Here is a 22,820-nt window from a genome sequence, read left to right on the forward strand (position 1 = left end):
AATTTGGACAATATCATTGCACTCAATAATACAGAAAAGAAAAAATTCATTATGATGAAAATGGAAACTTTTTTATTTTAAAATAAAAGTTATAGTCTTATTAGCAATTATAACTGTAAAATAATTAATGTAAAAGTTTGATGTTTTTTCTGCAAAATATTTTTTGTATTTTAAGAAATGTTGATAAAACGTGAAAATTACGGATCTTATATTTTTTTTTATAATTGAAAGAAGACAATTAACATAACCACCTTCTAGAAAACAGACTGTAAATTTTGATTATTTTTACCAATAGCTGAGAAAAGTATAAAAAATATGCTTCTTTTGATGGTGTGAATTTATCAAAACAAGAAAGGGTTAAGACGCCAATACTGTTATTTATCTCTTCTTTTATCACATTGTCGTAATTGTTTTTAATATTCAAAACAAAATCGTTTCTGTAGCGTACTGAGTATCTGAAATTACAGCGAAAACGGTGTTTATTTTATTAAGGATACATCATTTAAATTATGGCACGTGACGAAACTGTTCAATCTCTTATTCTAAAGGCTGGACATCAACTAGGACGTAGTAGTGGCGACATAGAGCCCTATATTCGGAAGTAAGCATAAAGGTCATCCAGATTTTGTTTCATTTTTCACGATAGAATTGTAGATGAAAATTGGATTGATAGTTTAGGTATAAATAATTGGCCAAAAGCATCATTTTTTGAAAAGTTTTTAAATTGTTAGTTTTTGGTTGTAGAGGCATTGAAAAGCACACCTCCTGTCAAATTAATCGAAATTGGAATACCTTTACGACTTATTGATGAGGTATTTCGACAAATTGACTTGATCGAAAATTCGATACATAAAGGGGATGTCAAAAAACTAAAAACCGATGACACAGATACGTTGATAAATGATAGTCAGTTAAAAGTTTCGTGTGATAATGATGTTCTCGAACGAAAGCAAGAAGAAAAAAATTTCTATTCAATAACATATGAAACACCTACACATCTTCCAGTGCTGAATGAATTTGCTTCTTATTTTGACCAATTGAAGCAAGAATGTTTTGGAAATTGTGAAAATTATGTAAAGGCATTGAAAACATTTTTAAAAATTGTTGATAACGTATTAAAATTTCCGAACGACGTTACGAAACGCCGTCTGAAAACTTCAAATAATTCATTTCAATCGAGTATAGGACGCTTTTCGATAACTAATAATATTTTACAAGGCGTATGACAATTATATTAACATTTAGTTACAAAAGCGAATCATTCCCTAGTTAGGTTTTTGTTTAAATTCGTCTGGTGTATGGGAGCTTCTTACCCTCTATTTAGTTCGATTAACGGATGGGTATCAGATAATTGCATCTTTCCTTTTTGACATGAATATTAAAGCACCACCAGTTCCTGCATCACAAGAGTATGTTTTTTTGTCATTTTAAAGGCTGTTGATAGTATAATTTTTTTTCTCATTATATTGATACAATATGATAGATTCAATCCTTTTAAATCTTCTATAGGAACAACTGATCAAAACAATTCTTTGTTTAAACCGTAAATATTATTTTAATTGCTGGTTTAAAGTTGTTCGTTATAATCTTTTCAGAGGTCCTTTACGTGATATGTTTGAAACAAGGAAAAAAAATATTAGTTTATCCAAAACAGACCCCTGTGAGACCGTCAATAATGTACGCTTTTTTAATAAAATCATTAACAAACGTTCGATTTTTATTTCGATTTATTTTTTCAGAGTGAAGTATTAGAAAATCCATATATTTTTGATGCTAATATCATTTCAAAAAATGTTTCAAATAAGGGATCTGAATTTTTAACAGAAGATGATCTTTCAGATATAAACCCTGATGAATATATTACAGCTTCTATAATACAACAAATCAAAAATGTAAAGTTTCATGACTTACATCGCGCCATTTGTTCAACTTTGTATAGAACTCTTTAGGACGTCGTTCTTTTAAAGCACGAGCCGATGTGGTATCACAAAACTCAATCTTACAATCCTCATCCACCCATTGTACTTTAAAATTTTACGTAATATCGTTTCATACAGGGAGAATAAAAATAATTTTTTAATTTTAGTTTCCAAATCACATGATTTTGCAATTGGACTTCTCTCCTAACGCGACTTTAGAGCACGTGTATCACTCTTTTAAAAAGGTACATTATTGGATAATTTTTTGAATCAAGTCAATAGTAAACTCAAAAAAAAATGTCCAGTATTTAAAAAAAGATATTCGTAATTCCAATTGGTATTTATATGAGTCTCCGCCTCGTTGTGTGATTCCATGCAATTCTGAAACATTAATTGCACGAGTACGTACTAAAAAGGTTAAATTTATATTTTAAAGATATTCTTTTTTTTACGTAACATTGTTTACATGATTTTCTGTTTTTTTTTTGTTAAATTTAAATTGTTTACACGGATATTTTTTTGTTTCTAGCGATTTCTTCCATCCGCCAAATTGTTTTTCGGCTTTAACCAGATTCCTGTGCATCTTCAAAGTCAAATGACGTACTTGGCACCTGAGTACCTTGCGACTCAAAAAAAACGTTGAAAAGACATTTATTGATACTATTAAATGAAAAAGACTATTTTAACTGACAAGAATAGTTTTATAAGCGCACACGTAGGAAGTAAAAAAGCTTCTTTGTTGTTTTGATATACATGACTTATTGTATAAGATAACGGCGGCTTGTGAAACAACGTCATCTATTTGTTACATTATAAAATTTTTTTTTAATTTGTCAGCAAGCATTTAAATATGAGTTTTTTTAATCTCTAAAAAGGAAATTCGCTAACATAAATTAATCATGTCAAAAAAATTAAGATAACTTTGTATTATGTGTTTAGAATTGGGTAATTTTAAAGTTGACTTAAAACACAATTTTTTTTATTTTTTGAAACGTACGATAGGTGCATGGAATAACATTTGTTCTGCAAAGTTGTTAGCATATGTTAGAAATTTTTCTAGTTTCGGCAATAAGAAATATAGGACAATGCATGTTTTGAACAATAAACTATGTTATTACTGTGTGTAACAACGTAAATTTATCAATATATGAATTTAAAACAATTCAATGTTATACGCTTAAAATATTTCGAAATCATAAACAAGATTAGTTAGGTCGTTATTTGTTGTAAGGATGAAATTTTGAAAAGTAAAAACAAAGAAGTATTGATGGTATGAATTGTTTGAATACAACATTGCGATATAAGACTTCAACTTAAAAGAAGACTAGAAATATGCAAAATGTGGCTGGTTAAACTAGGAAAAAAAGAAATGTCATACATTTGACTTTAACGTTTTTTCAGCGTTTACTGAGTGAATATAAGTCGAATCATTCAAACGCGAAAGTATTGTGGAATGATCTAGCACTGAATTCCATCAAGGTAATGAAGAAAGGGTAAGATTTTCTTTACTTTAGCTTTATATTCTTCGTATTTCAAAAATAAACGAATAAAAATGACCCCACAATATTTAACTCACCCTCATGATCAAGCTGACTAACAACTGGATTTCCTATTAAATAAAGTTCTTGTAAGCAAGGATAGCGGTACTTTAAAATATTTAAAATGACTTCAAGAGCTAGGATAAAAAGGATGCAATTTCAAAAAAAAAAATCATAGTGACATAGTTCTTACTATGTAACGGCGGGGAATCCACGGAACTGTCGAGTTTGTTAGCGAAGAGTCCCATGATTTTTAAATTTGGTAGAAAGGGAAGGTGCTGGATACACGATGTTGTTAAAAAATTTCCTGAAAGTGACAAACTACACGACATGAAAAATTTAAATAAAATTAGATTGAGTTTAGTACTGCTGTAATGTGGGATGATTATCAAGGAGTCCTGGAAGACCTTCTATAGTTATTAAGCGATTATTGCGTAAATCTAAATGTTCTAGTTGAGGCATAAACATATGGAAAGAAGAACCAAAAAAATTAGGTATCTCTTTTATGTGATTGTGGTTTAAATAAATAAATTTTAAAAATTTATAACATTTCCTTTCATTGTGTTTTGGACCCCAAAAAAAAGGAAATACTTTTAAATCATTAGCTGACATATTTAATGTCGAAACCCAGGGATTTCTAATAGACTCTACTTTTAAAATATGATTTTGTTCTATTGCTACGAACACTGTGTCGAGAAGATCTATAACATTAAGTTTTTTGAAAAAGTTACGAGATACATCAAGAATTATTTTGGTAGAGGAACGCAAACACATGAAGCTATTTAAAATTGTATTGTTTGCGTCGTCATAATTGTCAATGTTTTGCGGCACACCGGACACGTGAATTTCAGGTACAAGTTTACAACATTGTATAATACTATCAACAGAATCACATTTTAAATGTCGAAAACTGATGCAAACTGAACTCATAGTGTTAGTTTCTGCAGCTAATTCCACAAACAATGTCCAAGAAGTGGATTTAAATTCATGTTGACGATCAAAATCCATTTAGAAAAGTTTTCGAAAAAAGTTTGTAAAGGTTTTGGGGATTTCTAAACTAAATCAAATAAATCTGTGACGTTCACCCTTAGTAGAAATTTTGAAACAGCAGTACACCAAAATTCCACGTTTTCATAAGTCTTAAAGAAATTGTTTTAGTAACATGTTTCCTAAAATGATTTTAATTCTTATTTTTTTCCCTTTTTAAATTAAAATTTTTTTTTTTTCATGCCTTGAATTTGAATTCTTGTTGTAAAAGCTTGGTTTGAAAATGTATTTATTAAATGAATGATTTTATGAACTATGAGTCTACTTTGTGATCTTGCCACATGTGCTACGGCCAACAGAAACATAATACTGTGGTGGGTAGTTTGAAAAAAAAAAATATCATTTATGGGATTACAAATCATAGAAAACATAAAGTATTATTGTAGTTTATTGTCTATTGGAGTGTCTATTAGTGTAAACAAGTTGTATGTTCTTCTTTCAAAAGAGTAGCTTTAGGTGAATGGCAGATCCGAAAATAGCTTTTGAGAATCGTCCTATTGTACGATGTATCCGCCATGATACAAATTTTGCAAAAGTCTTACTGACTGTGCGTGAAAGGTAGGGTTGAATTTTTTTAATTGTTTTCTACAAATGAATTTCTATTGTATTTTCTTTATAGCTCCTTGGAGGAACTTTCAGCACTGTGTCCTCAATCAAAAGCTTCACTTTTATTTTATGCGGTTCAACGCTCACATGATATTGAAGTACAAGAATTATGCCGTCTGTTATGTCAAGAACTTTGTGTGTGTAATCCAAATCATGTGGATCACAATCAACAAACCGCATTGTTTTTCGCAGGTACATTTTTTGTCAAGTCGATTGTAACTATTCAGTACAGGTATTTCACTTCATTGAATGTCTGATTTGCAGCGCGTGATGGCCATGTGGAAGCCGTACGACTCTTGCTTTCTTTAGGATGTTCTGCTGGGCATCGCGATTCCGTTGAACAAACCGCTTTGTTTTATGCTGCACGGGATGGACGAGACAAAGTTCTTGAAATACTTTTAGAAAATGGTGTCAATATTAATGATGCTGATCGATTAGGTCAAACAGCGTTGTTTTACGGTGCAAGGGATGGAAGAACGTCAACCGTTGAATTAATGCTAAAGCATGTACGTGTGTTTTTTTACTTTAAAAATTGTATCAACCTTTTTTTTTTTTTACTAAAGGGTGCTAATATTCATTTAAACGATCGAAACCGGCGGACAGCACTATACTATGCCACCCGAAGTAACCACCCTGAGGTGATTGCTTTATTGAAATCCTACGGTAACGAAATTCGTTACACACTCGTTTTTTTCTTTTTTATGTCTAATGTGTTTTTCAGAAGACGTGCAATCAGCACCGTGTGATCGACAAGATTCCAATTTAAAAAAAAATTTAGAACCGTTAGGAAAGAGTACGAATTCTGATTCGAATGGGTCTCAACTGACTACTTTGAATAATAATGTATTTATTTTGAAAACAATATGACAATTTAATCACTTTTTTTTTTTTAATCATAGAACGACGCGTGTTATCAACCGAATAAACGTACACGTTTGAATGACACATTGAATGAGACAGAAAAAGATTTCGCAAAAGATGCTGTTCCAGAGGTTTAATTTTTGTATTTAGTTGAAAACGATTCACTTGTCGTATTTCAAGAATGTTCGACCCACACACCGTCGCTGTTATCGATTATGCATCAAAGGTCCGGAAACAATACAACCTGAAATCCAATGGCTTTCAGCTCCACTTGAACAAATCCAAGTATAACTTTTAGCCGTTTTTCTTAGTTGTTTTGTTTCATGCGTAAATAAAACCACATTATTATGCGTGTGTACAAAGGTTTTTGAATCCTTGCTACCGTCTATTGCTGTGTGGTCTCGTGAAAGTCATTGTCCAGTTACCGATATTTTTATGAGTATTCGAGCCATGTGGCAACCGATCGCCTTAAGGTATAGGTTGGTGTTTCACTAGAGGAAATAAAGTCGTCTGCATGTCTTTTCGTATCTCCTTCCTTTGTAGCCTAACGTTACTCGTTTTTGAATGACATAGCTTTATTTATAAAATATATTTGAAATTTGACTTTCTCTATGATATGCTTTAAAGTGTTTTAGACGAACTTTCACAGGACAAAGAAGGTTGGATTTTCCAAAAACCTGTTGATTGTAAAGCGTGGAAATGCCCAGACTATTATGATGTCATTAAGAATCCTATGGATTTTTTCACAATGCGTAAGAAATTCAAGGCTCAACTTTATCCACGTTGTCAGGTATGCTTATTTTAACCGCTCAGTATTGGTATAAAAAATCATGAGTTTTTTTCCGTTGTTTAAGGATTTTGTTAATGATATGGAATTAATTTTTGCTAATTGTTTTCGATATAATCGACCGGAAAGTAATGTAGCTGTTTTTGGACGTTCTATACAAGCTCACTACAAAGCATTAGCTTTAGAAAAAGGATTTGAACGTTGGATCACTATTGAAAATGAAATAGATCAATGGTATAAATCAATGTATCAATCAAAGAAAAATGAATTTGAAAAGTTCTCTAACGATCGTTCTAACGAACTTAATGTAAGCACGTCTATGATTACAAATGTTCGATAACCGCGGTGTTTTTATGTTAAAAAAACATTCGATTTTGAGTACTGATTATTTGATATATGAAAAAAGTTTTCTTTTTATTAAACTTTTTTTTTTTTTAATAAAAAAAGAAACCTATGTCGTTAACTTCGACTTTGATACGTTATTTTTTTTATAAACAACCACATAACTAAGTGTCGAGTGCTCGAATGCATCCTAGTGTAACAATGTTGTTTCAGTAAAGGAAAAATAATTATTTTTAAGAACTATCTTGGTCATTTTTGGATTTTTTTTGTTTAACGGAGGGAAGTCGAACTCCTAAAACTCGATTTAAAGTAGTGATCAGAGGCCCATTGGGGATACCCTTACACAATGTTTATATAGCAAAGGGAATAACGCAGGTTGTTTGTTTGGGCTTACTTTTTTATTTTCATAGTCGTTGATTACCGATGTTTTCTCATTCACTGCTTTAGCAAGTTCCGCTTGTGTCATTTTTTTTGCTAAACGCGCTTTCTGAAGAGCTGTAGCAAAATCATGACTTACACGGTTAATATGATAATTTCCAGTATCCTCATCAATTTTTGACGCATGGGGTACAACTGCTTTTGTAGATTTATTTGTTCCACCCATAACTAGAAAAATATTCAATAAAAAGAAATCAATCGAAATAATTTAAAAACAGTACATTTTTTTTGAACAACAATTGGTTCTCCCTTTCGTTGTGCTTGCACAAGATCTTGTGGTTTAAGAGAACCTTTTGGTTTTTTTTCATGTTTTGTTATTGTAACAGGTTTCCAATCTTGAAATGACATGATAAACTTTTATTGGATAAATTGACTTTAATTTTCACTTTAATATTTCTTGATGAATCACAAACAGTGATCGTTTTCTATATAAATAGTCACTTATACTGAGATGGAGATGGAAATTGGAACACAGAACCTGTAACCTTTTTGTTTAATTGTCTTACACATGGTGACCTTAACATGTAATTCTTTTCAATTAACAACATTCAAGGGTGCTGTCCAATTATTACTTTGGCTACTCGAACAATACAGAATTAAAACTTGTCCTTCTTTTTCACTTAAACACAAATCTAATCAATATATATCTTATACGTTGCTCGATGTTACGAACTTTTACTTTTTAAATAATAAATCAGTAAAACATGTTTGTTTTTTAAAACAATTTACGCTTGAATGGAACAATAAAAGAAATAATAGTTTTAAAATGTAAGTAGTGCTAAGGTGGGATTTTAAAAAAATCAAATATTTGAAAAAGGAACAAGTTAACAGGTTTTTTGCAAGAAACACCTTTAATTTCTTCATTCTCGCTGTTCTTTTCTATTTGAAATTCAATCTTCATAGACCATGTTATACGTGCACACTGTTTTTCTTACGAAACAATTCACTCGTTTGGTACGTTCAATAATACAGCTTTTCTCATGGAACACTTTTCTTTACACTGTATTGGGAGCTCAGCATTTGTTTTAAAGTAATTTCTTCAGCTTTTTAATTCAACTCTTCTTAAGTAAAAAAATTAGGTTAAGCTTACTTTTAACATAAACACCTTGCTTTCACAAATTGGGTTTTCGCGACCTGATACCACTCGTATATTTGCAAAGCGAAAAAAAAATAATCAATTTTGTGTCATAATTTTTTGAGTTTATCAATAAAAATGTTTTCAAAACAAACTTTCCTGCTACTAGAGTTAAGGAAATAACAAGTTTTCAAGGTATGCTAAACGAAAAATTCATTTTCGACATTACCTTTATTAAAATCCAGCAATTTTTTTTTATGCGGTTTTAAATTGTTCGTCAAATGAATTGTTTTTTACACCTATAAAAAAAATAATAACCATTTTAATGTAAGGTTAAAAAAAGAATTTTGAAACAAACGTGCTGCGAACGTTTATTGAAATCAACAGTGAATCAACTTTTCAAAAGTGTTACATGCAAGGTAGCAATGAAACGGTCAAGTACAAAACATGCTATTTGACTGGAAAAGGCACATTTTTTTTCATGACATGATATCTCTATTTCAAAAATTTTTGTAAATTTCAATGAAAATATTAAAGAAAAAAGATGGATCGTTATTAAACTCTGAAGTGTATTGTATAGTTCTTAAAGATTTTCTTAAAAATACTGCCAAAGAAACACAAGTGGAAGCAGATGAGCTTCGTTGTCGTTATTCGTATTTAAATGTGCTACACTATTTGGAAACAACGAACACGTTGTTTAAGGAAGATGTTTCATTATTAGGAAAACAAGATTTGAATATGTTAGCACAATACGGTTTAAGAGTAGCAAGTTGTAAAACAATAAGTCGCAGTGCGCTAATACATCTTTTAGATGATTTGCACACAAAGTATGAATTGAATCAAACGGAGCTTTCGCAGATCGCTAATTTTCTTCCAACAGAACTAGTTGATTTATTTGTTTTAATAGAAAACTCAACTTACCGATTTGATGAAAAAACGTTAAGTTCTATGTTAGTCTTATGCCGACATGCAATGAGTTTTGTTTCGTGAAAAACATTAAAAACTACAAAAAAAAAATATCTTTAAAAACATTTCAAATCTGCAATATTTTGTTTGTTTTTTAAAACATATCTTTTTTAAAAGTATAGTCATGAAACTTACTTATTTAGTTAAATTCTCAATTAATAGCATTTATGTTAGTCGTTTCGATCCAGATGCACGAGTATATGCTACTGTAAGATAATATTATTGAAGACTTTTCTTTCTTTTCTTTTGTAATATGATTCTTGTGAATGTTAACAGTTTAGATGGAAGGATGAGTACTACAGAAGTAAATTTATCGATGAGCAAAATGATGGTGTACTTTTAAGCAACTGTTATTTGAAGTTTTCGGTAAAAGAAAACATGATTGCAAAAATAAAGTGATTAATTGTACTTTTCGATTTGTGCGTTTCTTTTCTTACTTTTTTTATAGTCCAAAGATGATGTAAATTCATATATTCTTGTTCATATTTTTTGTGATACTGAAACAGAAAAAACATTTTGTGGTCATTGCGTTATTCGTGTAACGACATTGGTAGAAAAACTGCACGGAGAAAAAACTTTACAATATTTCTATATCAATCCTGATCAATTATCATTAGCAACTGATAATGTGGGTGCTGGTTGGATTTTCGCGTGCTACGATTGCGTTATTACTATACCTCCTAAAAAGTACGTTTGTCGTTTTTAACATGTACATCACTTTTTTATTAGAAACCCACGTTTACTTTCTTATCTATGTTCATGTTATAATAATTTTTTTTTAAGTTTTTCCTCAGCTACTTTCTTTCTTGTATTTCTTTAAAAAAAAGTTTGTCCTTAAAATAAAATATTTTAGCCTCTCAGTAAAAGAAACCAAAAAAACACAACTAAACTCGTGATTCAATGAAATTAAATAACAACTTTTTTCAAAACCAAGTGGGCAGTATTAAATGTGTGCTTGTGGTAAAAGAATAATTTTTCTTTCTTTCTTTACTCTATTCATCAGCCTGTAGTACTTGTTTTATAATAAAATTCTTTAGTGTTATAAAGCTGATACAGTCGTGCATCAATTACAATGCCCTCTTTAATTCTTTTGGTGACAGTTTTTGGTTAAACTACGCAATCTGTAGAAAGAACTCGAAACATTTAATTGAGTTTTTTGTGAATTTGTAATATTTCATACTCTATTTTTTGAAAAAGAAATCGCATTTGTTAAGACTAGCTATCTTCTTCTTACTCGTCATGTCAAGTGGTATTTTAAGTGCATAAACTATAAGCATGTTGGTGTGTTTTCTTAATAAAGAAGTATCGATAACTATTCAAAGTGAAAATTGTTTTCATTAAAAAATATCTCAAACAGTGCTTATTTTTTTTTGAAAATTTCACTGTGTGTTCAAATTAATGGACACGTCGAAAATTTTTTCACACATTTTTATATCTTTTCTTGTGATTCAACATGAAGAAAAAGAAAAAAACGAAAACTAGTTAAAAAGAAGAAACTGTTCTAATGCTGCAACATTCAATTGATTCCTGGTTTTTTGGGTTTTATGATAGACTGGATTTACGACGTGTTGAAGGGAGAAACTGTTCGAAGAAAATGAAGAATAAATCACGTGGTTTGAAAGCACTAACGCATCGACAAAAGTATTTGAAACTGGATGATTTCATGAGTTTGGTAATCTTTCTTCAAATCGTAACTCAAGTTCATAGTTACCTTTCAAGTGTAAATTAGTGAAAAGTATATCGCAACCGTTGGTGGCAAACTCAGAGCTTCAAGGCATGGAAGTGAAACGTAATTACAATAAATATTTTAAAAATATCGTTATTTTAATTGTATTAAAGGTTTATACAAAGCTCTTATTATTGGCATAACATATGAAAAGACCAAATTTCGTTTATTTGGGTCAGCTAAAGATGCTATGAATATTCGTAATCTATTAGTAAATACATATGGATGGCCTGATAATGAAAAATCCATAAGAGTATTACAAGATTCTGGTCAAGGCATTCATTACCCGACTAAAAAGAATATTCTCAAGGTATGTGTTCACGTGATTTAAAACGTTATAAAATAAAAGTTTTTTCGTTTTGGGGTAGGGTCTACGTTGGTTGGTTCGTAAAGCTGAACCAGGAGATGTTCTTTTTTTATATTATTCGGGTCACGGAACCGCAGCTGCAGATGCACATGTAAGGCACTATGTAAATTTTTTTAAAAATTCTTCTTCCAACCAGTGTGGAACAGGCACTTGAAGGCGACGGTCTTGATGAAGGATGGTTACCTGTGGATCATATTAATGTAGGACTTATATCAGATAATGTTATACAGAAAAAGTTAGTGAGAAAGGTTCCTAATGGTGTTCGATTAACTGCCGTCGTGGATTGCTGCAATTCAGGATCAGGTTATCTCTGTGTTTCACTAATTTATCAGTTATTTCTTTATTCTCATCTACATTTTAGTGTTGGATTTACCGTATACGTATGAAGAGACCAAATGGACACCAAGTATCAATCCATACTTAGTTATGGGAGACATTCAACTGTTAAGTTCTTGCCTTGATTCTGAGTACTCTTTTGAAAAAGAAGGCGGAGAAGGTGAAAATGCAGGTAATTAAACACACTCTCATCAATTTAAATAGCAACTTGTTTTTAAGGTGGAAAATTCACAAATATTGTTGTCGAGATATTAACTAAGCAGCCAAAAATATCCTTTGTTGAATTGCTTCAAATAACACAACGAAGTAATAACATACCATCTTATTTTGCAAAATACTCTGTTTCTGAATATCTTTATAGAGCTATTCATTCAACAAAAACCTCAATTATCTGTCAGTCAAGTTTTTGATTATCAACGCCCCTTTGAGTAATAGTCTACCCGTGCTAAATTAAATTTTAGTTGAGATCAATGTTTTTAGATTTTCTCGTATTCTAACTAATAGAAATAAACTTCTTGGTCAAGTACTTTGGAATGCTGCATTTTTCACGCAAATGCTAAACCCTCAAGTTGAATTATTTCCGGAAAATACCAATGCAGAAAACAACGAAATGTTACACTTTTTTTACCATGCTTATATGCCCGATGTGTTAAACGATTCATCTGACTGACGGTGTAATTTACGAAAAAGCCTTTCATCCATGTTATCCTGTTGAAACAAAATTTTTGATTTTTATCTCTACCAAAGTTTTATTTGATTAAACAAGACACAAGATTTCTCACAATCATCCTCATGACTACTATTTTCGTTTCAAACCGCAAGAAAAATTTCCATTTTATTTTCATAAACATAAACATGTTTTGTAGTCAATGTTATGAAATATTTGCTTACTTTTGCTTTGTTACTTTACATTTTATAAAAAACAATAATGTACGTAAATATTTTCAACCGCTGTACAGTAAACTCATTCATTGATAATTTTTTTACATAACTACTATGTTTTTCATTTATGAAACATTTAGAGTGTTAAGTTTGTTATTACATAAAAAAAAAAAGTTTTTTGAATTATTTTACACTAAAGTTTTTTGAATCTTTTTACAAAAAAATTTTCCAAAAAAAACAAATATTGTGAGTTAGGTTTAAAATGTATGAAAAAATTAACAAACAATTTGAACAAGATGGTTGTTTTCATTCTAAAACACTATTTTTTTTTCAAAAAAAATACATCTTCTAAACTTCTTTTCATTGTTTTGTTTTATATTCTGTTAATTCGAGCGATGGACGTTTTATGCAAACTTTAAGAATTATTCAATGGAGCTTAAAACAGTGCAGAAACATATATTGACTAACGTGTGATAATATTTTTTTGAGTACAAAAATTTTTTTATGTAACATAATTTACAGAATTAAATAGGATTTTACAAGAGGAACCTACTAAATTTTTACAGAACATGTAACAATATTTTCTTTTTCTTCTTAAACATCTAACGGCTTTTTGTATTAAAAACCTAATGAGAAAATCATTACAAAAAAATTAATCCATACATTATGGGATTTGACGTTAAAACTGGAAGTAACGATATGAACGACAATGTTAACGAGAAAAAAAAGGAGAAGGAAAATGCATCAAGAAAATGTTTCGTCAACGAAAACCATATGAGTAGTTTGAATACGCAGCCTGAAACAGAGCAGTTTGATGAAGAAAATCGTGGTTTTGTCCGTAAACAATATCGAGGCTTTACTATCACAGTGTCACCACCAGAAGCTCTGAGAATGGAAGAGTCAGTGACTACTTTAACAAAATCAAATAAGGAACCAGACTTGTTTTTCTCCAAACATACTGAGGGAAACTATTTATGTGATGGTACCTTATTTTTTTTTTAATGGCTTTGTTTCTGTAACCTGAAATAATAATAACTGAACGACTGTAGACTTTAATCGAGACTTTACACTTGAAAGAACGGAAAGCTGCTTACCGGAATTAGAAGATATGTTAGGGGTAGAGGAATTACGTCAAATGTTTGACACTTCAGGTTAATTGCGTATTAACACTATGATTACTTGATAACTAAGTAAACAGAGCGACATCGAGAAGTACAAAGTGTACTTGTCATGGAGGATTCCTTTCAAAAATACCAGTGTTTAGTAAATTTGGTTAAAGTAAAATATTTAAGATTATTAGTTTTGTTCAAATCTATAGGTCATTAGTACGGTGGTTAACATTTTTTTTTTTTTTTTAAATTAGCGTTCATATGAAAGTCAAGAGTGGAGAAAACAGGCCTCCACGGATCTAACCCTTGTGGACTCCTTAGTGTTGTTTTGTCGACAAAAAGCTTTTTTTTTGGAAGTTCCCGAAGAAGAAACTAATGCAGCAATTGTAGCTTTTCGAAGAGGGCGTTCTTCGTGTTTGTCGCAATCGTTTACTTCATTATCGTCTTTATCACGAGCCTCATCACAATCTTTTAATGAAGCTCCAGCATCACAAAAAAATTCTATCGACAACTGTAGCAATGCCAAAAAAACCAATGAATTGAAGACTCGTATAGGTTGTAGCATTGCTTTGATATCAGTGACTCTTAAACTTATTCGTAATCTTTGCGTTGAATCTACAACCTGTCAGGTATTTTCTATGCTAAACTCCTTAGTGTGCTACCATGATACTAGTTGTTTCCCTTATGAATTGGTTCTTTTGCGGAACTCACATTTAGATGTATCTGTTTGAACACCGTTTTCTGGATTTTTTAACAGAATATTTAGACGTCGTAAGTTCCTTCTATTACAAGTTTTTGGTTGTTTTCTTTCAAAAGTAATTCAGATTTTGGAAGCTGGTTATAATTTTACTTCGCAAAAATCATCGTGGGAGGAAGAATGGATATGGGTGGTTAAAAGCATTGTTACTTTTCCAGAAGTATTTTTACAATGTCTGACAAACGGAATTTCAGGAAATCTTCAAGTCCAAGTAAAAATTATATATATATATATATATGTTGAACGTTGCAACGTGATTGCAATTAAAATTGCTACAGGAACATTTATTAAAACGCTTGTTTCCTGATGGTTTACTTAGAATTATTACAGTAACACGTTAGTTTTATTGTATTCTAATTATGATCTGATACACAATTTAAGCTGATATTTTTCTTTAAGATCATGCTGAGTTAATTTCTTGCTTTCTATACAACCTGTGGATGAATCAATCCTACAGTGTGATGGGAACGACGCCTGATGAAAATTTGGGGAGCTCTATCGTATGTTACGTTATTATGAAAAATTTGTCAGAATGGTGATCCATGTGCTATAGATAATCTACTGCTTATTAGCGCTACACAGTTTGAATAAGGAAGGAAGCACATATCTTCAAGAAAGATGGGGTCTTTGTTGTAAAAAATTTAACAAATCTTTACTAGATGAGTTATCAAAAAATGAAGCTCAAAGTAGCGACTCCAGATTCGATTCGAACGTTTGGAATGCTATTTTGTTTAAATATATCTTACAACAAACAAATTGCGAAAATATTAGTATATTGAATAGACTTCTTGGTTCCTTATTGCAATATGACGCTTCTCAACTTTGTGGACGATTGCTCCGTTTTCCCAGCCGTAGCAAAAGCATTTGTTCAAGTCCACGAGGATCTCTTGAAAGTTTGCAAAGTAACGTGAAGGGACAAGAGGATACGTTTTACAAAAAATTTTGCGATCAAATAGCTAATGTTCCTAAAAGCGACATAATTGAAAATTTTTTTCTTTTATTAGAAAAAGCAGTAGATAAACAAGACACAACCTCATGCGATTGCTTTATAGCAAGTTGTTTAAGCTTCCCCAAATTAACACTTGAAAACGTTTTGTTTTATATTTTAAAGGGTTTCAACGTTACCTTGTGGTCGCCGTCAGAAGACATTTCAAAGAAATCATTTCATTCAGCTCTTGAATTCACTACAACGCTATCGTCAATGATAGCTAAAAGTGATAAAAATCGAGCGGCTTTCAATTCCATGTTTGCGATTCCGTTAATCGTTGTTATTTTCCCACAATTGGAACATAATATTCTACTAAATAATCTTAAAACCGAAAACGAAGAGAATTGCTTAGATCAGAATTATGGCAACCTTCTACCTGTTAAATTATGCTTAAGACTTATAGCGAATCTGTCGTACAAGAATAGTGAAATACAAGATGAAGTTGACAAACAAAAAGGTTGTAAAAATAATTTTTAAAGACAATTTTAACGTTCATTATTAGGAATCGAAATAATAGTCAATCACCTTTTTTATAATCGACAAGAACCCTTTATAAGAGAAGCTGGAATTTTTGTAAGTCGTTTTAAAATCCAATAATTTCAAGCGTGCTTTTGAATAATTTTCTTTTTGCAATTTTTTCAGGCAATTCGATGCTGTTGTGAATCTCATACAAAAAACCGCAATAGCTTACAAGATTTTTTAATATCGCGGCACTATCAACACACAGACCTAGCTCACTCAATTTTAGGAAATAAGAAATGAAACGTATTTATTGTGCGTAATGAGTTTTTTTTATTTTTCAATTGGTACTAGCTGCCATTTCAAAAAAAAAATGTTTTATATTAACAAAACATAGTCTTACAACATACCAAAATTTGCTGATCTACAGAGACATTTAGGTCTCAAATTCAGACTGGCACGCTCATAAAGCATGTGTCATGTTATTTACATAACACTGAGTAAATCGTTTGAACGTTCTCCGCCCCCCCAAAAAAAATAGTTAGCAAAGGGTAGTTTATTTAAGATAATTAGTCTTACGGTTATAAAGAGAAAAGAAAACAAATGAACATTTTTTATGTTCAAAAAAAAAAAAGTTGTAATAGAATTGCTATGAAACTCTATTACAATACGAGAGTGTACCAAAAACATGGTTGGTGAGTGAGACATTTCACAAATGGAGGATAAAAGTAAGATTTGTGATGCTTCCATCAAATAGTTTCTGATAGAACATAGATTGCATGCATTTTGAAAGTGTTAGTGGCTCAGTAGAATAAACGTGTTAAAAGGAAAAAACGTCTTGTGTACGAAGATGAATCATCCAGACAAAAGTCAGGATGATTTCGACAAAAGTTCCATGTCGGATTTATACAAAGTGTATCCACAGACGTTACCTACCAATACAATAAGTCAACAGAAACTCATACCAGCGAGCTTATTAAATGCGTATCCATGGAATAGTGATAACCAAGGAAACTATTTCTCCATGTGCGGTTCACCTGTTTTTCCGTATTTACCCAATCCATTGGACTCTTTTGGTCGAATGGTGTCATCTGTATCTACAGCGTCCAATATGCTAAATTATTTTCTATTGCAAAATGCATATAGTCCTCAAATGACAAACTTTCAGCCGTTATCCTCGGCTCCCCCGTCGCAATGTTATCCCGCTATGTCAACACCAGAGGAATCTAAAGGAATCAACATGTTTCCAACACAAACTGCTTCTCCTACGCCACCAGCTTCTTTCAATAGTTCTTCTATTTACCCGTATATAATGCATCCATGTTTAAGTCAACTCGATTTATCGTCAACGAATTGTAGGTTTTTTTTTTGATAAAGAGAATTTCATAGAATGGCAAAACCAAGACTTTTCTCTTAATCACAAGCAACTGATTCTTCTTTTGTGTGTAGATGCAGCTTCACAAGGTGTTGATTTGAGAGCAAAGACTTCAAGTGGAATTGTTTCAAATGCTTCAGGTATCACGCTATTAAATGCCTCATAGAGTCGATTTAGTGCATCACGTGTTCGGTACCAGTTTTAGATTCACGGGACGCACCTTTAAAAAAGTTAAATTCGACAATGTCAACAGGTATGTTGCATTTGTGTGATGTTTATTATAAGAGTGAACATAAAATGTGTGTTTTGTATTAAATCGTTCATAAATCTCCTGTGCCTTGTTTTTTATAAAATCAATGTTGATGCAGATTTTTCTTCGTCAATGAACAAATCAGCATTTAAAACAAATCGAGAAGTACCTATGGGATCAAACGACTTGGTTGGAAATTTTCATCCTGGCGACTTCAGCATGTGTTGTTCCGATAGTTTATCTGGCAATTTTGAAAAGTCTTGTAAAAACGAATGTCAAGATGTATGTGAAACAACGTTTAAAAAAAAAAATAGCGCTCTACTAAGCAATGCTTTAAATTTGACTACCGATAATGTCACAAAGGAAAGTAGCTATGAAAAAGTGTTATATAGAAATATTATTAGCGAGATGAATATGGACATCCTTTTTGACAATGAATTAGAAGAGTGGTTAACGAAAGTAACGGTCAAAAGTCTTTTATATGATACGTGTTCTTTATTGCATCAATATTCGACAAGCGTCTATCTGGATCAAACAAGTTCACCAAGGTCAAATTTCAATACATATAAATATAAATTCAAAAAAACAAGCGCTGAGCTAGCGCTTATTAAATACACAGTGTCTTCCCAGTGGTGCGCTGTATGTCAAGAAGTTGCTCGACCAATGGAGTTAGCGTTGTTAGGGGACCTATTGGTGTACTGTAAAGACTGTGGTCTTGCAGTTCATCGTCGATGTTACGGGGTTCATCGTATATTTGTTGATGATCAACAAGATAAACATTTTTTATTTCTTTGTTGTTTTTGTCAAAACGTTCGAAGGCTTAATAAAAAAAAGGCATTAAAAGTACGACATTCTGGCAAAAAAGAAATTGGCTGTGCAATCTGTAGTCGTCATTATGATGGTACAACGGAACCTGAGGCATTTCATCCTATAAGTAATCATGACAATATTTGGGTGCACACCTATTGTGCTTTTCTCTCTCGCAACCATGTACAAATTAAAGATATTCAATTTGTTAGAACTCTTGAATGGATTGGTCCTGTTGAACCCTATAGTGTTACGAAACAGGATACTCAAAATATTTTGCAAAAAAATTATTTCACAAGCTTGGAAAAATTACAAGATTTTAATACTTTATCGAAAAAAGACACTGGTTTTGAATCTCATTTACAAACAAAGTGTGAAGATCCTTTGAACGGCGAAAATGTAACGTCCGAACCCTCAACAGTCGTACATTGTATGTTTTGTTTCAAAACAAGCGGCGTATTACTTCAATGTTCAACGGTCAATTGTTCTAATTTTATGCACTTATATTGTTTAAAACGACAAATTCAGTGTACCGAGCAAGATGGAAAGTCATCTATCACAACAGCTTTAACAGTGACGTTAGGCAATCCATTCACTTTTACCACCTCATTTATTTTAAACATTTCATGTTTATTACATTTAGTGACTCCCTCCTATTGTCTTTGTCGTAAACCTTTTACTCCTAGTGAACAATCTATGATGGTGGGATGCGATGTATGCGGAGATTGGTTACATGGATCTTGTATAGGAAGTAATGAAGTGACGCGTGCCATACAAAAAGAATATTATAAAGTCGGTAGTACATTCCATATCTATATATCTACATATAATATAAAAATTGATGTTTTTTTATTCTATTTGTTTTTTTCAGTGTTTAAGATGTGAGAATCAAAGTTTTTATTTTCAATTTTTAGATTTATTATGGTCAACATTTCCTTTGGAACATGCAGATTATGCAATTTGTCGACAATTTCTAAATCATTTATTTCTGCTTGAATCCAATTCAGTGCATTCCTCTATCATTTCACCTTTCTTCAAAATTATCCCTTCTCATACAGATCCTCTTCCTTTTACGGATATTCTTTTACTATGCTTTGCGTGGCAATGGAGGTACAGGGCATTCGGCTCTCATCATTTGCTAAATGAAATATATCTTCTTCAACGGCAGAATTCAAGCCTTATTGCTAGTCGATCGAGTCACGCTACTTCCTGCAACAAGTACAAACAAAAGAATTGAATTTAAAAAACGACTTTGCGCGTTGTATGTAGCTACGTCGGTTCCTGAAAAAAATAATATGGTTAAGAAGATTAGTTTAAATAAAAGAATTAAGCTTGCCGGTCATCGACAAGAAGGAAAATTGAGTGAAACAAATTCGTGTCCAGTGGAATATCCTATTCCATCGTTGAAAAAAAAAGGTGCGTTTTTTTTCTTCAAATCATGTGGTAAGACAAAACAATATAGTAAATGAGTTTCTTGTCAAAATCAATAGAAATGCCGTTACTGGTTTCTTTTAAAACTAAAAATGTCAACAAAGGACTTCATGTACAAGAGAAAATTAAGAGAAAATCGGGTAAGTGGTGTGATGATGCGTGTTCCTTTTTATTAATCAGTTGGAATGAAAATATGTAGAATTCAAAGGCACTCATACGTTTCCTCATTACACTGGTTCTACGGAGAAAGTTAAAAAAAATCATAAAACAAATAGAATGGACATGGATGGAAAAAAGGAGTCAAAGTTGTTGAAATCCGACAGTCCATGCTTAAAGAATTCCAGTGTTTCCAATAATGACCAAGAAGTGTTAGTTGAAAATGATTTAATGGTAGTAAGTTATTGACACATTTTATTGGTTTGACTTTGCTTTTTTAGGACGCGACATGGTCAGGAACAAGTAAAGATATGTGTTTTTTCAAGTCAAATGTGCCCTTAACCCCAATTTGCTCCATTCGTGATTTGCTAAGGATCCAGTCGTTAGCACAATGTTTACCCATCGGTGTAGTCTTTTGGGTCGAAAGTTTAAACGATTGTATTCAACGCTGCCAATCGTCAGTGTTTTAAAAATCTGCAATGAAAAGTAACACATTTCATTTGTTTCTTATGTTACCAGATGGATTGATGATGTTAAAGAATGTTTAAAAGGCAGTGATGTGGACCAATTGGATAAATTAGTGAACTACTTTAACGCCAAGACCATTACAGCTTTTCTAGCATCGACAAAGGGAAACATATCCAAGGTATCCGAGTACAGCTTACCCATGCCACGCACTTGTTATTTGAATATGATCAGTCCTTACTGGGCTGTCAATTTAAAAATAAAAGAAAATATTCCTTCTTTTATAGTGGGTGGTTTAGTCCTTGTGACACAGGAAGCATCACACGTTCGTGAAACAGCAGTCATTGAACTTTTTTTAAAGAAATATCATTCCTGTGTGTTTGAAACTCCCACCAAAGGTTTGGATGCTACGATAATCAAGTTTATCAGAGCCGAAATTTTACGGGTACTAGGAGCATACAATTAACTACCAAATATAAAACATTGTGTTATTTAGGTTCCTGAACTTGAAAGTCTCCAAAAGCATCCTATGTTCACCACATGTCAAACGTTGTTGAATCGTATTCAAGAATGTAAAACAAAAGCCTATCAAGTGAGGCTTTTTTTTTAAATACAAATGTGTCTTATTTCGTTTTACGTTGGCATTAGTTAAAACAGAATACACGGGCTTCTCTAAAAGAAATTCAAGAGTTACTTGAGACTGTAGAAAACGAGGTGCCTCAGAATCATCAAATTGACTTGTACAACTTTCCTGAAGTTGTTAGTAAAGCGAAAGAGTTAGAAGAACAGGTCGATTGGAGTAATTTACGCTCTATACGGGAAACTTTAAATCAAGCACAACAACTACCGGTAACCAGTGACGTTTTCGATAAGCTTCAAATTCTTATTCAAGAGGTTGATTCATGGCGAAAGGAGTATCATCGTTTCATTTCATTAGTAAAAGCCACACCAAATCATATGTTACCGACATCTGAAGCGGAAGAAAAAGACGAAACTCATAATGTGGTTTTAAGTGGCCGGTCTGGGTTTTTAAAAAATTTGTTTGTATCTTCAACTGATCCAACTAAGATGATTATGGATAAATACCATGAAACGCGACATGATGCAGACGGTAGCACGCCATTGTACACACAATCACAAACTTTTGAAAGTGCATTAAAGTTAATGGAGAAAAAGAACAAAATCAATGTTCAATGTGACGAAGTTACTTTGTTGCAAGAATGGATTTCACAGTGTCAAAAATGGATAGATGACGCCAACTGTGTACTTGGAGCGTTACATAACACGCCGTTAAATGAAGGTGTACAGAACTCTTCAATTCATGACATGCCTCCAGGTCATTTTCAAAAGGATCATCAGAAAATGAGTCAGGGTGCGTCTTGGCAATTACCACAAATGGAAACTTTATTACGGTAAGAAACCCCAAAATTCTCTACTTTTATAATCTTATTTTGTTTTCACGTTAGCCGGAAGGCTGAGCTTCCTTTAGCGGTTCCGCTTCATTTTGCCGATCTTTTGAGGGAAAGAGTTCATGAATTACAATGTATTGAAAGCAAGGCCAACAAGGTCGCTTTAGGCAATTTTTCGGAGGGCAAAGAACACGAACAATTTCATACAAGAAATGAAGCACAGCAACTTGCAACAGACATAGAGCGACTAATTGAAGGTATTTCTTCTTGTGATTCTGAGCAGCAGCGCGTGCTTCAACTTGAAAAATCTTTTATGATTTTAAACAAAAATCTCAGTGTCCTCAACGCATGGGAATCTGTCGTGAAATTATCTTCACAGTTAACCGATTTACTCTTATGGGATTCGCATGACACGGAATTTCAGACAATTCTGTTACTGTCTTCGCAAATCGATCCAATACTCAAATCCTCTTCTTTCAGTTATCCTCCCAAACTTGAAAATCTTTTCTATCATTATGCTCCAATAGTTGATATACAAAATATTTGCACAAATTCTTTCTACCAAAATATCTTTGGTCACGATTGGAAAGAGTTTTATACTAATAAAAATTCTTTAGTACACTTTCAGGTTGTCAATGCTTTGCTTTGCATTCAAACGACAATGTTAACGTGTTATTTTTGTTTGTGTAGACGCGTGAGATGGTAATCTCTGTAGACAATGCAA

The 22,820-nt window shown here is 32.1% G+C and overlaps 7 protein-coding genes across 12 annotated transcripts; 5 read left to right on the forward strand and 2 right to left on the reverse strand.

Annotated features, from left to right (window-relative positions):
• Positions 1-22: 22 nt before the first annotated feature.
• On the forward strand, positions 23-2,841 carry LOC128884126 (uncharacterized). The gene is made up of 11 exons (XM_054137211.1): positions 23-601; positions 647-678; positions 745-1,220; positions 1,270-1,409; positions 1,484-1,543; positions 1,596-1,677; positions 1,740-1,892; positions 1,940-2,038; positions 2,087-2,164; positions 2,225-2,320; positions 2,449-2,841. The coding sequence occupies exons 1-11, from the start codon at positions 510-512 to the stop codon at positions 2,560-2,562; spliced, it is 1,422 nt and encodes a 473-aa protein (XP_053993186.1). The 5' UTR covers positions 23-509; the 3' UTR covers positions 2,563-2,841.
• A 170-nt stretch (positions 2,842-3,011) lies between these two features.
• On the reverse strand, positions 3,012-4,740 carry LOC128884129 (uncharacterized). 3 transcript variants are annotated; one of them, XR_008459247.1, is made up of 5 exons: positions 3,825-4,740; positions 3,651-3,778; positions 3,496-3,594; positions 3,298-3,442; positions 3,012-3,243 (listed from the first exon to the last, which is right to left on the reverse strand). XR_008459247.1 is itself a non-coding variant. In XM_054137214.1 (4 exons), the coding sequence occupies exons 1-4, from the start codon at positions 4,463-4,465 to the stop codon at positions 3,378-3,380; spliced, it is 933 nt and encodes a 310-aa protein (XP_053993189.1). In that variant the 5' UTR covers positions 4,466-4,739; the 3' UTR covers positions 3,012-3,377. The 3 variants fall into 3 exon arrangements, 1 of the variants encoding a protein (XP_053993189.1); XR_008459246.1 differs by having other exon boundaries at positions 3,012-3,273; positions 3,328-3,442; positions 3,825-4,739; XM_054137214.1 differs by having other exon boundaries at positions 3,012-3,442; positions 3,825-4,739.
• Positions 4,741-4,845: 105 nt separating this feature from the next.
• On the forward strand, positions 4,846-7,100 carry LOC128884125 (uncharacterized). Of its 2 annotated transcripts, none has more exons than XM_054137209.1 (10): positions 4,846-5,062; positions 5,124-5,302; positions 5,375-5,616; positions 5,674-5,773; positions 5,832-5,953; positions 6,010-6,102; positions 6,152-6,256; positions 6,335-6,450; positions 6,599-6,761; positions 6,826-7,100. In XM_054137209.1, the coding sequence occupies exons 1-10, from the start codon at positions 4,965-4,967 to the stop codon at positions 7,096-7,098; spliced, it is 1,491 nt and encodes a 496-aa protein (XP_053993184.1). In that variant the 5' UTR covers positions 4,846-4,964; the 3' UTR covers positions 7,099-7,100. The 2 variants fall into 2 exon arrangements, with proteins under 2 accessions (XP_053993184.1, XP_053993185.1); XM_054137210.1 differs by having other exon boundaries at positions 6,335-6,444.
• A 199-nt stretch (positions 7,101-7,299) lies between these two features.
• Positions 7,300-9,486, reverse strand: LOC128884131 (uncharacterized). Of its 3 annotated transcripts, none has more exons than XM_054137220.1 (4): positions 8,843-9,486; positions 7,760-8,672; positions 7,495-7,706; positions 7,300-7,438 (listed from the first exon to the last, which is right to left on the reverse strand). In XM_054137220.1, the coding sequence occupies exons 2-4, from the start codon at positions 7,884-7,886 to the stop codon at positions 7,334-7,336; spliced, it is 444 nt and encodes a 147-aa protein (XP_053993195.1). In that variant the 5' UTR covers positions 7,887-8,672; positions 8,843-9,486; the 3' UTR covers positions 7,300-7,333. The 3 variants fall into 3 exon arrangements, with proteins under 3 accessions (XP_053993195.1, XP_053993194.1, XP_053993193.1); XM_054137219.1 differs by having other exon boundaries at positions 7,760-8,772; XM_054137218.1 differs by having other exon boundaries at positions 7,760-8,778.
• A 144-nt stretch (positions 9,487-9,630) lies between these two features.
• LOC128884124 (metacaspase-1-like) lies at positions 9,631-13,010 on the forward strand. Its single transcript, XM_054137208.1, has 12 exons — positions 9,631-9,787; positions 9,856-9,945; positions 10,028-10,266; positions 11,131-11,251; positions 11,299-11,368; positions 11,419-11,615; positions 11,674-11,763; positions 11,819-11,975; positions 12,034-12,180; positions 12,228-12,314; positions 12,370-12,436; positions 12,489-13,010. The coding sequence occupies exons 1-12, from the start codon at positions 9,704-9,706 to the stop codon at positions 12,676-12,678; spliced, it is 1,539 nt and encodes a 512-aa protein (XP_053993183.1). The 5' UTR covers positions 9,631-9,703; the 3' UTR covers positions 12,679-13,010.
• Positions 13,011-13,307: 297 nt separating this feature from the next.
• Positions 13,308-16,649, forward strand: LOC128883790 (uncharacterized). Its single transcript, XM_054136496.1, has 11 exons — positions 13,308-13,872; positions 13,940-14,041; positions 14,089-14,168; positions 14,254-14,628; positions 14,717-14,770; positions 14,824-14,967; positions 15,035-15,092; positions 15,156-15,256; positions 15,310-16,201; positions 16,247-16,317; positions 16,387-16,649. The coding sequence occupies exons 1-11, from the start codon at positions 13,557-13,559 to the stop codon at positions 16,504-16,506; spliced, it is 2,313 nt and encodes a 770-aa protein (XP_053992471.1). The 5' UTR covers positions 13,308-13,556; the 3' UTR covers positions 16,507-16,649.
• Positions 16,650-17,048: 399 nt separating this feature from the next.
• LOC128884463 (uncharacterized) lies at positions 17,049-22,413 on the forward strand. The gene is made up of 15 exons (XM_054137894.1): positions 17,049-17,558; positions 17,653-17,718; positions 17,778-17,831; positions 17,947-19,427; positions 19,507-19,745; positions 19,804-19,853; positions 19,905-20,051; positions 20,126-20,206; positions 20,266-20,456; positions 20,504-20,679; positions 20,742-21,132; positions 21,184-21,279; positions 21,336-22,099; positions 22,154-22,318; positions 22,380-22,413. Exons 1-15 carry the CDS (start codon positions 17,054-17,056, stop codon positions 22,411-22,413), a joined length of 4,440 nt encoding a protein of 1,479 aa, XP_053993869.1. The 5' UTR covers positions 17,049-17,053.
• Positions 22,414-22,820: the final 407 nt, after the last annotated feature.

The sequence above is a fragment of the Hylaeus volcanicus genome, unplaced genomic scaffold (genome assembly GCF_026283585.1).
Source record: "Hylaeus volcanicus isolate JK05 unplaced genomic scaffold, UHH_iyHylVolc1.0_haploid 12237, whole genome shotgun sequence".
Lineage (NCBI taxonomy): Eukaryota > Metazoa > Arthropoda > Insecta > Hymenoptera > Colletidae > Hylaeus > Hylaeus volcanicus.

Excerpts from the sequence above, each read along its gene's own strand:
- LOC128884126 (XM_054137211.1), top strand. The coding sequence starts at position 510 with ATGGCACGTGACGAAACTGTTCAATCTCTTATTCTAAAGGCTGGACAT. Across the intron at positions 602-646 it reads ATAGAGCCCTATATTCGGAA|AATTGTAGATGAAAATTGGA; the intron begins GTAAGCATAAAG and ends TTTTCACGATAG. Across the intron at positions 2,165-2,224 it reads TGTATCACTCTTTTAAAAAG|TATTTAAAAAAAGATATTCG; the intron begins GTACATTATTGG and ends AAAAATGTCCAG.
- LOC128884129 (XM_054137214.1), bottom strand. The coding sequence starts at position 4,465 with ATGGATTTTGATCGTCAACATGAATTTAAATCCACTTCTTGGACATTG. Across the intron at positions 3,779-3,824 it reads AATCATCCCACATTACAGCA|TTTGTCACTTTCAGGAAATT; the intron begins GTACTAAACTCA and ends CATGTCGTGTAG. Across the intron at positions 3,595-3,650 it reads GGATTCCCCGCCGTTACATA|CTCTTGAAGTCATTTTAAAT; the intron begins GTAAGAACTATG and ends TTTTTATCCTAG.
- LOC128884125 (XM_054137209.1), top strand. The coding sequence starts at position 4,965 with ATGGCAGATCCGAAAATAGCTTTTGAGAATCGTCCTATTGTACGATGT. Across the intron at positions 5,303-5,374 it reads AACCGCATTGTTTTTCGCAG|CGCGTGATGGCCATGTGGAA; the intron begins GTACATTTTTTG and ends TCTGATTTGCAG. Across the intron at positions 6,103-6,151 it reads CAAAAGATGCTGTTCCAGAG|AATGTTCGACCCACACACCG; the intron begins GTTTAATTTTTG and ends TCGTATTTCAAG.
- LOC128884131 (XM_054137220.1), bottom strand. The coding sequence starts at position 7,886 with ATGTCATTTCAAGATTGGAAACCTGTTACAATAACAAAACATGAAAAA. Across the intron at positions 7,707-7,759 it reads AATTGTTGTTCAAAAAAAAT|TTATGGGTGGAACAAATAAA; the intron begins GTACTGTTTTTA and ends ATATTTTTCTAG. Across the intron at positions 7,439-7,494 it reads ACGACTATGAAAATAAAAAA|GGTATCCCCAATGGGCCTCT; the intron begins GTAAGCCCAAAC and ends ACATTGTGTAAG.
- LOC128884124 (XM_054137208.1), top strand. The coding sequence starts at position 9,704 with ATGAAACTTACTTATTTAGTTAAATTCTCAATTAATAGCATTTATGTT. Across the intron at positions 11,764-11,818 it reads CCGCAGCTGCAGATGCACAT|GCACTTGAAGGCGACGGTCT; the intron begins GTAAGGCACTAT and ends AGTGTGGAACAG. Across the intron at positions 11,976-12,033 it reads TTGCTGCAATTCAGGATCAG|TGTTGGATTTACCGTATACG; the intron begins GTTATCTCTGTG and ends TCTACATTTTAG.
- LOC128883790 (XM_054136496.1), top strand. The coding sequence starts at position 13,557 with ATGGGATTTGACGTTAAAACTGGAAGTAACGATATGAACGACAATGTT. Across the intron at positions 14,169-14,253 it reads GTTTAGTAAATTTGGTTAAA|CGTTCATATGAAAGTCAAGA; the intron begins GTAAAATATTTA and ends TTTTTAAATTAG. Across the intron at positions 15,257-15,309 it reads AAAATTTGGGGAGCTCTATC|ATAATCTACTGCTTATTAGC; the intron begins GTATGTTACGTT and ends CATGTGCTATAG.
- LOC128884463 (XM_054137894.1), top strand. The coding sequence starts at position 17,054 with ATGAATCATCCAGACAAAAGTCAGGATGATTTCGACAAAAGTTCCATG. Across the intron at positions 17,832-17,946 it reads AAATTCGACAATGTCAACAG|ATTTTTCTTCGTCAATGAAC; the intron begins GTATGTTGCATT and ends ATGTTGATGCAG. Across the intron at positions 19,428-19,506 it reads TACAAAAAGAATATTATAAA|TGTTTAAGATGTGAGAATCA; the intron begins GTCGGTAGTACA and ends TGTTTTTTTCAG.